The sequence below is a fragment of the Chaetodon trifascialis genome, chromosome 3, assembly GCF_039877785.1.
Source record: "Chaetodon trifascialis isolate fChaTrf1 chromosome 3, fChaTrf1.hap1, whole genome shotgun sequence".
Classification (NCBI taxonomy): domain Eukaryota; kingdom Metazoa; phylum Chordata; class Actinopteri; order Chaetodontiformes; family Chaetodontidae; genus Chaetodon; species Chaetodon trifascialis.
In genome coordinates, this window is record NC_092058.1 from 9202569 (window position 1) to 9214713 (window position 12145).

General features: G+C 41.3%; 2 protein-coding genes across 2 annotated transcripts; both read left to right on the top strand.

The window, feature by feature from the left end:
* The first annotated feature begins 2568 nt into the window (after window positions 1–2568).
* On the top strand, window positions 2569–6105 carry pxmp4 (peroxisomal membrane protein 4). Its single transcript, XM_070958985.1, has 4 exons — window positions 2569–2738; window positions 3011–3073; window positions 3177–3375; window positions 3453–6105. The coding sequence occupies exons 1-4, from the start codon at window positions 2626–2628 to the stop codon at window positions 3720–3722; spliced, it is 645 nt and encodes a 214-aa protein (XP_070815086.1). The 5' UTR covers window positions 2569–2625; the 3' UTR covers window positions 3723–6105.
* A 1139-nt stretch (window positions 6106–7244) lies between these two features.
* On the top strand, window positions 7245–11885 carry tgm5l (transglutaminase 5, like). The gene is made up of 14 exons (XM_070959236.1): window positions 7245–7271; window positions 7373–7555; window positions 7660–7893; window positions 8259–8377; window positions 8726–8854; window positions 9187–9364; window positions 9548–9683; window positions 9789–9892; window positions 10006–10245; window positions 10351–10413; window positions 10505–10717; window positions 10810–10967; window positions 11168–11304; window positions 11709–11885. Exons 1-14 carry the CDS (start codon window positions 7265–7267, stop codon window positions 11860–11862), a joined length of 2055 nt encoding a protein of 684 aa, XP_070815337.1. The 5' UTR covers window positions 7245–7264; the 3' UTR covers window positions 11863–11885.
* Window positions 11886–12145: the final 260 nt, after the last annotated feature.

Sequence of the window (12145 nt, forward strand, 5' to 3'; positions counted from 1 at the left end):
ACAATGAACTGGATTGATTGACAGAAAAGAAAAAAACAGTAATAAAGTGATTAAAACGAGGCTCCTGCAGGACGCTTGTGAAGTGTTATTATCACAGAAATCACATTTTTGTTTACAGTCTCCTACACACAATTCATGACTTAATATTTCTTCTAAATGAATATAAGTATTGTATTTCACACTGACCCCTTATATATGAAAAAATACATTTACACAAACAAATGGGAATTTTCTTAAACAATAATTATCATCTAATTGATTTCATAAATGAATTAATTTTGACTTGATTTGCAGTTGCGGGTGGTGCTGAGACCGCCCCTAAAGACAGAGGGAGGTATTGTTTTTTTACTGCTCTACATTCACTCCACATCTCTAATGACGTCACAGATAAAGACTTGACACACGCAGCATGTGATCAGATTACAGAACATGATGCAATTTTATTAGACGACCAACCCTGCAGTAAAAATGAAATCAGCTCCACTTCAACCAGCTGCAGCAATAGAACTCTGCTTAAACATTAATGAAACAGTGGTGATAATATAAGACTGAAAGGGAGCATTCTGCATATAAGTACTCCTATTTTTGATATGTTTTGTTGATACTTCTGTATTTCAACTTGAATAAAATTTCAATGCGAGACTTATTTTATGTTATTAGTACTTAAGGAACGGATGTGAGTACTCCAAAGATCACTGCACTTTCCATTTATTCTGCCATGAGAAAGAATACAGGAAGATGACTTATGGTGCGAAGCACTAAAAATACTGTTAGTTAGTTGATTTGTTAGGTTAGTTTAAGTACTTCTACTTTTGACAGATTTGATCATTCATTTTATATTAGTACTTTTACTTGAGGAAAGGGTGTGAGTACTTCAAAGGTCATTGTACTAACCGACGCTTTCTCCAATGACAAAGCTCAAGAACAGAAGGTACTGTTCTGGCTTATTACTGAATCAGTGTCTTAAAATGAGCCTACTGTGTTGACTTGGAGAATGTACCAGAATACTGTGTATGTGTACACCCTTAAACTCTGGCCTCCCATTTTAAAAGTCCTCAGATTTGTGCCACCTGACTGTAACTTCTCCCTTAGGATATGACTATAGGCTTCTTTTGAATTGCTCTGTTTTTCTTCCGAAAGATTACAACATGTGTCTGCACTCTTCATAGGAACGCATTATGTAATAAGCCACAGCTAAATGACTAATGCATTCACTAGTTACGCACCAGTCTGGTATATGTAGCTTTACTCCACGTAAATTATACTGCAGTAACAAGTAGTCATCACGTCTTGCCTTCACTTTTCTTGAACATGTGAACATTATGTTACACATAAAGAATCAGAATCAGAAAGCCTTTATTAGCCTCCCGGAGGGGAAATTTCATTTCAGTTACATCCCGTCCAAGAAACATGAAAAGAACAATGACACATAACGTGGGGAGTACAGGAGCGGGAGAACTGTGGGTCTGCAGCGTAGCCATGGAGACGACCTCGGAGAGTTTTGATCCAGAAACAAAGTTCACGGGAGTAGAGGGTGTTTGGGGGAGGAGATAGGGCCAGAGCGTCCTGTCTGCATAACATCCAGGAGAGTGGAGAGATAGGAGTCTGCCTTGAGTCTTTCTGAGTCTCCCGGTGGCTGTAATTCAAATATATATAAGGAAAGGACACTTTCAAGTTAAAATACACTTTTTTGTGTATTCAGTGGCTGAATGCTATTTATTTGGAGGATGGGTTTTATATAACAATGGATAAAAAACAGGAATAAAATGATTAAAACACTGTAATAGCATGCACCTATTATTGTGTTATTCTTGCTTCTGGGTCCACCTGAAAGAATATTTCTGTGCCTATTAATTTGATCTTAAACAGGTATGTTATGTGATCAATGTGTGTTATCTGATTGATTGATGATTTTTGACTATTGATCTCATTGAACATACAGTGCATCAATGGAATTCAGGGGCTGCAGGTGGTGCTTAGACAGCTCCTAAAAAACAGTTTGTTCTACAGTTCCTCTGTAGATTAAGACTTTGCACGTGATCAGATTATAAATATGATGCAATTTTTTTCAGCAAACAACCTTGAATGAGCATGTGTGTTGACTTGGAGAATTCCCCAGAGTACCTTATATATGTACATCCTTCAATTAAACTTTATATGCGTACACACTTAGATTAGACGTCTCCTCGACTTGCACTTTAAAACTAAATTGTGTGGCACGTGGCTGCACCATCTGCAGGACATGATTAAAAACTGGTTTTTCAAACTAAATGAGTCTGCACTCTTCATATGAGGCAGCTACGCTCACATTATGTAATATGCAATCATCAAATGATTAATGCGATTTCTAAAGCTACACACCAACCTTCATTTTTCAATACATAGACTTGCAAAGGAAGGGACACTTCTACGTTAAAATATGGATTATATGTTATTATTTTTTGGTTTATTCTTAAAACACACTTAACAAAAATTGGTACCAAAAACACCACAATACTGCGCAGAGCGTCATTTACATAGGAACCTCATCGATAATGCTGCAGCACGGCGAATTTTCACGGTGACACATCATTCTGTCTCGCGTGTGCAACATGTATTTGTGTCCCATCGACTGCGGTGAAAGTCATGGCAGGTCCTGACCTGGTAAAGACTCTCCTGTACACCGTCAATAACCTTCTGCAGCAAGAGAAATATAAAGCTGCTCTGGCGGTTTTGAAAGGATTCAGAAACGGCGCCGTGTGAGTGAAAACGTTCAGTAAATTAGCAAGCTAGCAGGCTAAGCTACGATGGTTTAACTACTGCTTTACTACACAGCTGACGGGTATCAGGTCCTCGGCTAATCAGCTGGAGTTGACAGCGGTAGCTTTAGCTGTCCGGAGTCACCGTGGTAACTTAAGGAAAAACATAGTATTAGCAGACAAGTACTGAGTTTTTTTTTTTTTTTTTGCCTTGTTTTAAGGCCAGTTACGTTCCCAGACATCACTGACATTACATTGTGTTTATTTCTCAGATATGGGGCCAAAATCAGAGCACCACATGCCCTGGTGATGACATTTCTGTTCAAGGGTGGCAGGTAAGAATCTGAGCTGTGATTTATGTTGAACTACCTTGTTATTCCTATTCTCCCCGCGTGTCTGAGCAGCTCCCCCCCCCCCCCCCCCCCCCCCATCTGATAGTTTGAAGGACAAGCTCAGAGACATCTTGAAGGCCACATACACCCACTCCCGCAACCTGGCGTGCTTCGTGTTCACCTACAAAGGACTGCAAGCCTTGCAGGGGAGGATTCAGGGCAAGAACCTGCAGTCTCACTCCTTTCTGGCTGCCTGCGTTGGAGGATGGTTAGTGTTTGGGGATAACAACAACATCAATAGTCAGGTAGGATAAGCCGAAAATTCCCTGTAATTCCTCATTTAAATGTGTTCAGACCATTGAAACTTTCCGCTCTTCTCCAGATCAACATGTACCTGCTGTCCAGGATCCTGTTCGCGCTGTCTCGGCTGGGTGTAGAGAAAGGATTTATCCCCCAGCCTAAACACGACCCTTTCCCACTCTTCGCCACGCTGGTGTGGGGGATCGTCTTGTGGCTGTTTGAATATTACCCACACACCCTCCAGCCGTCCCTGCAGTCGTCAATGAACTACCTCTACCATGACAGCAACGTGTGGCACGACATCTCAGACTTCCTCGTGTACAATAAGCCAAGGACTGCCGCTCCGAAATGAAGCTTTATTGTTTTTCAGTAGGGACCAGCTCTCTACAATTCAGTAATTTCATTCTTATTTTTTATAATTATTAATGTTTCAAATTTTGTTGAATGTTGCCTTTTTTTAAACTGATGCTAGATTATAATTTGTACTGTATAAAAAAATATTTTCTTAATCTTTGATTTATTGACGTGTATTTAACACACCAAATCTCACCAGCATACAGGATGAACTGTGCATATCTAGTGTAATTTCCTTGCTGACATTTGGGTGATTTTTGCACTTTGATTTTAGAAAATAAAAAACAGAATAAAAGACAAAAAGACGTTTAGTGCAAAACAGGCTGTGATCTGTCATGAACCTGTTCCACAAAGACAAAAATGTCAAAATATCAGCAATATTATTAACACTTAGGCTTTTTCTAAATATTATACAATTAATACAAACTGCAACAAGCTCTCCTTCATATTTAGAAAGTAACAGCTGTTCATGTGTAGCGCTGCTGAGCATCTTTTTCACCGCAGTGAAATACAGCGAGTATTCTGTCCATAATGAAGCACTACGACTCTGATTTTGTGCGTCACTAATTAAACGAGGATCTTTGAAGGATCCACACAGGAAATAATGGATGTGCATCTTGATGGTTTCTGTTAATTTCCTACTGTTGATGTTTGTTTGTTTTTGGGCTGAAGGCGTGTCATCATTATATCATCTTTTTTGTTTTTTTTAGGGCTTAATTAAATCCCTTTTTCCGTCACACCTGTTTTCAGTTAATTCTCTAATTGTTCTCAAGTCTTAATCACGATCACGTGTGCAATTTAAGATCCAAAATGAAAGGAGCAGCAGCTCATAACCTCATACGAATACATTAGTTTAATATGACATTTGCTTTACGATAACGCAGTGTCAATAATGATTGCATAATGAGGAAAATGTGTCATTGCATGGTTGAATGTGTAAACAACGGTTATGTACTGTATCCTTATGTCTTCGAGTTTAACTCCTGAGTGTTGTTTTAACAGTTTAGTTTCAACATTTGTGACAGCAAATGACTGAAAGAAACTCTTACCCAGGTTCTGTATTTAACTCAGTATTACCATTTTATGCTACTCTGCTACTACTCCACCTTTCAGAGGGGATACTGTCAATGTAACTCACCTGCATTCATTTTATTTGAAAGCTAAAGTCACTAGTTATTGGCAGATTAAAGCTTTGCACATGAAACATGATCAGCTTTTAATATGTGATGAAATGTTCTCCAATAAACTATCCAACAGCATCTAAAGCAAATAAAATTATCCCTGCCTTGATCAGCTGCAACATCTGAATTCTGCTTATAGATTAATACAATGACGAAATTGTCAGAGGAGCCATTTTTCATGGGTACTTTAACTGTTGTTTTACTTCTGCAAAACTTTGAAGGTATGCTTTACTTTGTTGTACTGAATGTTGAAATGAATGCGAGTATTCAGACTTCTCCTTATTATTATGATTATTAATATTATTATTATTATATGGAAAGCTTGAAAACTGCTCTTAGATTTATTACCAAATTACATTTTTATGTGTCCGAAAGGGAACTAGTGCCAAGTTGATGCTGAATGGAGTATATGTGGTCACTGTTAAATTACCACCTGTAACGTCTACAGCCATGTTAGTGGATCTGTGAGGCTGTGTTCAGGCACACTGGTGCTTTGAGCTAAATGCTAACATGCTCAGAATGACTATGCTAACATTTTGGTGATGACTGGATGTCAGTTTTCATGGAATGTAATCATAAAAAACTTAACTTAAGCGAGTTAAAAAGTGCTAGTGGAAAAGGTCAACAAAGTTATTACAATTCATCATGTAAATATATTTACATTTAGTCTTTAGAAGTTGTTATGAAGCACTACATTTAGCTGTGATATGGAGACATTAGACAGATTGTCCCTGTCATGAATTCAACTCTATGTTCATTCTCCAAAAATGTATCCCACCCAGTGTAAGCTGCTGCACGTACATGTCATTACAAACAGATTAGTGGCCTACCATTTGAACCTGGATTGCACAATAAGGCTATTTTCACTGGGAGGCAAGTCGAAACATCAACGCAAACACACAGAGGAACTCCCACGATTCTGTTCTGGGGCACAAGTAACTGTGTGCTGGTACAGCACTGTCAGGCCTGCAGGCAGTGGATTAAAGCGTGTGCTGCGCATCAATGTGTGTGTCTTTGCATTTTTAAAAACTGACCCATTTTTTATTATGTACTACAAATTATTGCACTATGATGGACATTTTTGTCCGCATGTTTTAACTGATGCACAAGTTAACTGGTAACTTTTTGCTTATAGACTTGAGGGAGGTTGGATTGTATTGGATCAAAACAGTGTCTGCTCAATAAAACGTAGCTTTAATTTAGATTTTGACAGCGTGTGATCTTTTGTTATTCAAATCTGACTAATAAGATAACAAGGGGCCCATCTGAAGTGCCTACCATGTCTGTGATATCATTATACTCCAGTATGTCGCGGTCCATGCGATGGTTCTTATGGATTTATTGGTTTAACAAACTTTAAAGACAACTGTAAAGAATGGGAAACCAATACAAACAGGCCCATCTGAAGCTTTATCTGAAGCAATGCCAATCAAATAACATAATCATTTCATATTAATCAATTTCCACCATTTCTAGAATAATAGTAGTTGTTTAGTGTTTTTCTTTTTTTTACAATAAACAATATAATACTACCACTACTACTACTAAAAAAGTGTGCACAAGAACAAACTTAGATGTCTAAATGAGTGTATTAAAAAAAACCTGAAATTAGCTAAATAATTGGAAATAACTGAAGGCATGCAAACAAAGCAAACTGAAGATCAAAGTTGGAAGTCAATAACAAAATCCAGGATCTTAATTAGTCATTTTACATCGTGTCAAAGACAATGATGAAGCTCTGTTATGGCTGAGTGGCAGCAGTGACGAGAGATGACTACAGTTCACCCAGTCTGGGATTCCTGGGAAGCAGCAGCTTAATTTGAAAGAAAAAAACGTACACAAGTGGCCTGATGTCCAACTCATCCTCTCCAGATAGTGGTATAACAGCACGTGGTCTGAAATAACACTAACATGAGAGTTTGTGAGCTGTATGAATAGATATCAGCCAGAGGAGGCATTTGGATTATGCATTCTAAAAAAGTATTACTGCTGCTGCTACAGGTCTCACATCTCTATTGCAAAATGTCGCAGCACGTTGCATGTTTACACACCCACAAACACAATCCTCTCTAGTCCTCTGTTCTTCGTATGAACAGGGTGAGTCTGATTACTCATGCAGGCATCATTTACGCATGAAACTGTACAAGTGCAACACAGCCAACAAGGAGGGGTGTACCATTTTGTACTGTGTGTTTTGTTACACATGACTTGAGGGCCTTGGTGACTATTGAGGAAAACCAGTTCACTTTCCTATTGCTGCCTGTGAAAATGCTTGCAGAGGGTGGGGCAAAGCTTTATATAGCTGTAGCAGGGGACAGTAGGGACATAAAGCACTGCAGTGAAAAAGAGACACTAACAAATGGAAGGTGAGATCCTTTTCTCTGCTCATCTTGTTTTTTCACTTCACTCACCTGCTGAATTCTTTTTTCAAAGCAATTTCTTTCATCTGTTTGTCTTCGATTTGCAGACTTGAAGATACAAAATGTCAACCTGGAGAAGTTTGAAAACCTGCGGGCACACAGGACTGATGGCTTCTTCAGCTCCAAAGCCCTGGTGGTGCGAAGAGGAGCCCCGTTCAGACTCAGTCTGCAACTCAGGGGCCGACCCTTTAACCCCAACATTGACTATCTGAAGATTAAGATTATGCTAGGTAGTCTAGATTTAGATTTAGATTTTATCTTTTTGGATGGATGGCTGTTTAGGAGCAGACTTTTGCATCCTTTCCCTAACTGACGGTCTCTCTTCTCCTCTCAGGCCACCTGTATGTGACAATTCCAGTCACTTACTCCACGAAGGTTTCTACCTCCAACTGGAAAGCTTACATCGACCCCCGGACCCTAAACTTCCAGAGACCCTCCGTATTCATCTTCTCTCCTGCCACCGCCTCGGTGGGTAGCTACAAATTTGAGCTGTGTGTGTACACTCAGAATGCCCAGAAGACCTGCGCCTATGGCAAATTCAACCTGCTCTGCAATCCCTGGTGTCGTGGTGAGTACAAGACAACCCAGCGAGGTGATGAGAAGCAGCAGCAGTGAGCTAACAGCACCAGAAATGTACCTGAATTCATGATGGTGTATTGCATTCATTCATCACCTTTGATCACTTATTAGTTCCTTTTATTGAAGTCTGAGTGCTGCAGTGCAGTGGTGATGTGCTGTGTGACTGGCTCTGTGAATCATACCTTAGAGGTAAGGGTTCATTCGAGCAAATGTCTCACACCAGCTAAAAAACAGAGGACAAAAGAAAACTGAGTATGACAGCTGAAGTGGTAAATCGTTTATGGTGTATACAGCAATATATTTCAACACTTAAATACACCAGGATGTGCTAAATGGAAGGTTTATATCTTACAGAGGACACAGTGTACATTCCCTTCGAGGACCAGAGAGAGGAGTACGTTCGGAGTGACTCCGGGTTGCTGTTTATTGGGACGCCAAAGACCCTTGTGTCAAGACCATGGTCCTTCGATCAGGTATGAACATGAAAATCTGTTCTCGCAAATGTTCAGTGAGGAGAGAAGTATTTGTTGCATTGGACTGCAAGTATTGCTCAGTTTAATTTTAATCTTTGAGTTGAATTAAACCCTTCTGTTATGCAGCAACTGAAACAAGCAATGTGGGAAAACTGTTTGGTAGTAGTTACTTTTGTAGAGGTATAGCAGCAAGCAGTTATGTCTAATCAAACCTCAACACTAAACCGGACCTTAAATATCACAAATTAGTCACTTGAAAGCAAGATGAGCACGTGTTTATTAGAATATCCTTCAAATGTCATGAGCTATTCATTTAATTCTCTCATTTCGTTCCCTCTACTTGTAAAGTACGAGTCTGGTATTCTGGAGACGTGCCTGAATCTGCTGCAAGTCAGCCCTCAGCACCAGCAGAACAAGAGAATGGACTACCTGAATCGAAGCAACCCCATCTACATCAGCCGGGTGGTGTCTGCCATGGTGAGTGCCAGCATGAACTGACTGCCAGTGTTGTGTTTCACCAATGTTTTTGTTCGAATGACAACATGAGCGTCACTGCTGCGCATTAAAAACGTGTTTTGTCTTGAACTGGGACACCGTTCTGCACATCGTAAAGATAAACACCGCCTCCTGCAAAGTTCTGAACACAGTTCTGTCACATGCAGAAACACTGTAATTACTGCAGTGAAACAGTCGATCACAGTAGTTATTAAACTGGCAGCGTGAATCAGAACGACATCGGACGATGGGAGATGTGCCAGCTTGCTTTATGAGCTTCAGGAATTGACATTTATCCTCTCCTTCATGTTCAGGTCAACAGTCAAGACGACCGCGGGGTGGTGCAAGGGAACTGGTCAGACGACTTCTCTCAGGGGGTTAACCCCACCCAGTGGACTGGGAGCGGGGACATATTGAGACAGTGGGCTCAGTCTCGTTTCAGCCCAGTCAAGTATGGACAGTGCTGGGTGTTTGCAGGTGTCATGTGCACAGGTGATTATCTCCTCACTCTTTACCTCACTATACGTCTTGTACAGACTTCAATAACCTGAGCTAAGCTAAACCTCTGAGGTATGACTTGATGATTGATGTCTTATCATAGTGGATCACTATTTCCAATGACGCAATTTTCAGATTTCATCAGCATGTGTAAGCGTCTTTGTCTGTGTCTTTCAGTCATGAGAGCTCTTGGCATTCCTTGCCGGGTCATCACAAACTTCAACTCTGCTCACGACACCAATGGCAACCTGGTGATTGAGGAGTACTACTCCGAAACGGGCCAGAAGCTGCACCACAGCAGAGACAGCATATGGTTAGTGGTGATTTCTCCTTTGACGCTGACACATGTCTTGAGCTTTGAAGAAGTGAAAAAGCCTGTTCATGCTTTGTGATATCTTCTTTTGGCTCCTCTTATTAGGAACTACCACATCTGGGTGGAGTGCTGGATGACTCGCCGGGATCTGGGATATGGAATGGATGGCTGGCAGGTTCTGGACTCGACCCCCCAGGAGAGGAGTGGAGGTCTGTGTTTGTTGTTCTATTGTTAGATTTCTCACTTTTTTGGTCATCACTGATCTTGTTTTCCTGAATAAACATGACTATAACCTTCTTATCCTCCTTTTTTTTAATTCTAGGAGTGTTCCGCTGCGGCCCAGCTCCGGTCAAAGCAGTGAAGGATCGGCGTATTGACCTGAATTATGACATCCCTTTTGTCTACGCCGAGGTGAACGCCGACGTCCGCACAATCATAGTGAGCAACGGTCGGGTGCTCAGCTACAGCACGGACACAGAGAGAGTGGGATCCCTCATCTGCACCAAAGCTGTTGGCTCACCCAGACACCAGAACATCACACGGGACTACAAATATGTCAGAAGTATGAGCCAGAAACAGAAAATACGTTCATGAAGTGGCATAATGTTCACTCTAAGCCACAGATTTTTACTCCGATCACATGGTCATTTCAATCTTTCCATTATAGGCCTGACTTCGTCACTTACATCAAGAAGTTCCACAATGTCAGAAGAGCCAACGTTAAGGAGAGGTAATATTTGAGTTTTCAATGCATTAATCAGACTTATCATGTGTTGAAACACACATCAGCTCACACACTGGTTTTCTTCATGTTTCTTCAGCAAGCCCATCCAAGGGGTTGGTGGTCCTCATGACACTGGATAAAGCTCCTGTGGCTGGGGAGCCTGTCAGCTTCACGGTGAAGGCCATCAACAAGCAGAGTGTTGCCAAGACAGTGAATATGCATCTCAACGCTCAGGCTAAAGAATACAACAACAGCCCCTCAGACACCTTCTGGGAAAGCCACGGTGTCATACAGCTGGCACCCATGGAAGGTAAATCTGCTTTTCGCTCAACTGCAAGACCCGAATGTTCACTTCTGAAGGACTGTTGTGGTTTTAATGTCTGCCTCTTTCTCCTTCTCCAGTCAAGGTTATTCAACAGCAGATCAACCCAGCCCAGTATGAGGATGTGGTGGGAGACAACCTGATCAACCTGGCAGTCGTCCTGGAGGACGTGGACAGTCAGGAGCGGGTCCTGGCCTCAGAGGAGTTCAATATCGCCAACCCTCAGCTCACCATAGAGGTAGTGGATACACACTGATTGTTCCTCACTGAGGAACTGAAGTCACTTCTGTTGAGGGATTGAGAAAATAGATGTCATATCAGATGTGATGGTGCAGCAGCATTATGAAAGGCATCTTTGGTTTAATAATTCCACTCAGTTCAAGCATGTAGGAATTTAGAGGAATTTTCAGGGTTCACTAACATCAAGTTCTCCTTCAGGTTGCAAACGAAGACTCCGTCGTGCCTAACAAAGAGCAAACTGCCACAGTGATCTTCACCAACCCATTTTCATATCCAGTGAGCGGACTACTGACTGTGGCCGGAGCCGGACTGATCCAGGGCAAGGTTCACTTCAGGTAAGAATGATGATCTTCACTGTTTATATACGTGTTGGACGTTTGATTTCTTAGGCGCCTCAGTGATTCACGCACATCATGAATGGCTACAAAGTGAATGAGCGGAGGAATGCTCAAACTTAGGAGTGTCACTGTACAGTACGTGATGGCACAGCGTGTGTTTGTTGGAGGAATGCAGGCTTGTCAACCCGCATTGTTCTGCTCTTATTCGTGTTCAATGTTCAAGTGGGTGCGGCTAGAATAAACAACCAAATGTTCCACTGCCGTGAGCAGACTGGGGCCATTGATTTGTTCACTGTCGCAAACAACACCAGACTGATGCAGTCAACTCTAACCAGATCGCTATGGTGGTAGCAGTGCTTCAACATTTTGTGAACTCTTTTATGTTTTGTGTCTTCCTGCAGGATGTCCCCACTGCGTCCAGGAGGAAAAGTGGAGCAGGACATCACCTTCATCCCCACCATGGCGGGAACAAAGATGCTGCAGGCCGACCTGTCACTCACAAACATCCACTCCACCATCAGAGGCTTCAAGATGGTCCTTGTCAACAGGGCTTAGGTCCTGTTTTTGTTTCTTTTTTTTTGTGTCTTTTGCCTTTCTTTTGGCTCAGGTGTCACATTTGGGCTCAGAACTTACATTTCTGATGTCAGCATTGTTGAGCATCAGAAACTCACTTTTATGTTGTAAAAACCAACTGGAGCCAGAACATGGGCCAGTTGCAGAAAAATCATTGAGATTCCTGATCTAACCCTTCTGGTTTTCTATTGCTGTGTATGATATACATGTGAAAATATGATAAAAAAAATTATTTATTTATTTTGCTATTTATTCAGCTATTTAT

Bases quoted from the DNA above. Each gene is read 5' to 3' on its own strand.
- pxmp4 (XM_070958985.1), top strand. From the start codon at position 2,626: ATGGCAGGTCCTGACCTGGTAAAGACTCTCCTGTACACCGTCAATAAC. The intron at 2,739-3,010 runs GTGAGTGAAAAC...TTTATTTCTCAG, and splicing joins GGATTCAGAAACGGCGCCGT to ATATGGGGCCAAAATCAGAG. The intron at 3,074-3,176 runs GTAAGAATCTGA...CCCATCTGATAG, and splicing joins TTTCTGTTCAAGGGTGGCAG to TTTGAAGGACAAGCTCAGAG.
- tgm5l (XM_070959236.1), top strand. The intron at 8,378-8,725 runs GTATGAACATGA...CTACTTGTAAAG, and splicing joins GACCATGGTCCTTCGATCAG to TACGAGTCTGGTATTCTGGA. The intron at 9,893-10,005 runs GTCTGTGTTTGT...TTTTAATTCTAG, and splicing joins CCCCCAGGAGAGGAGTGGAG to GAGTGTTCCGCTGCGGCCCA.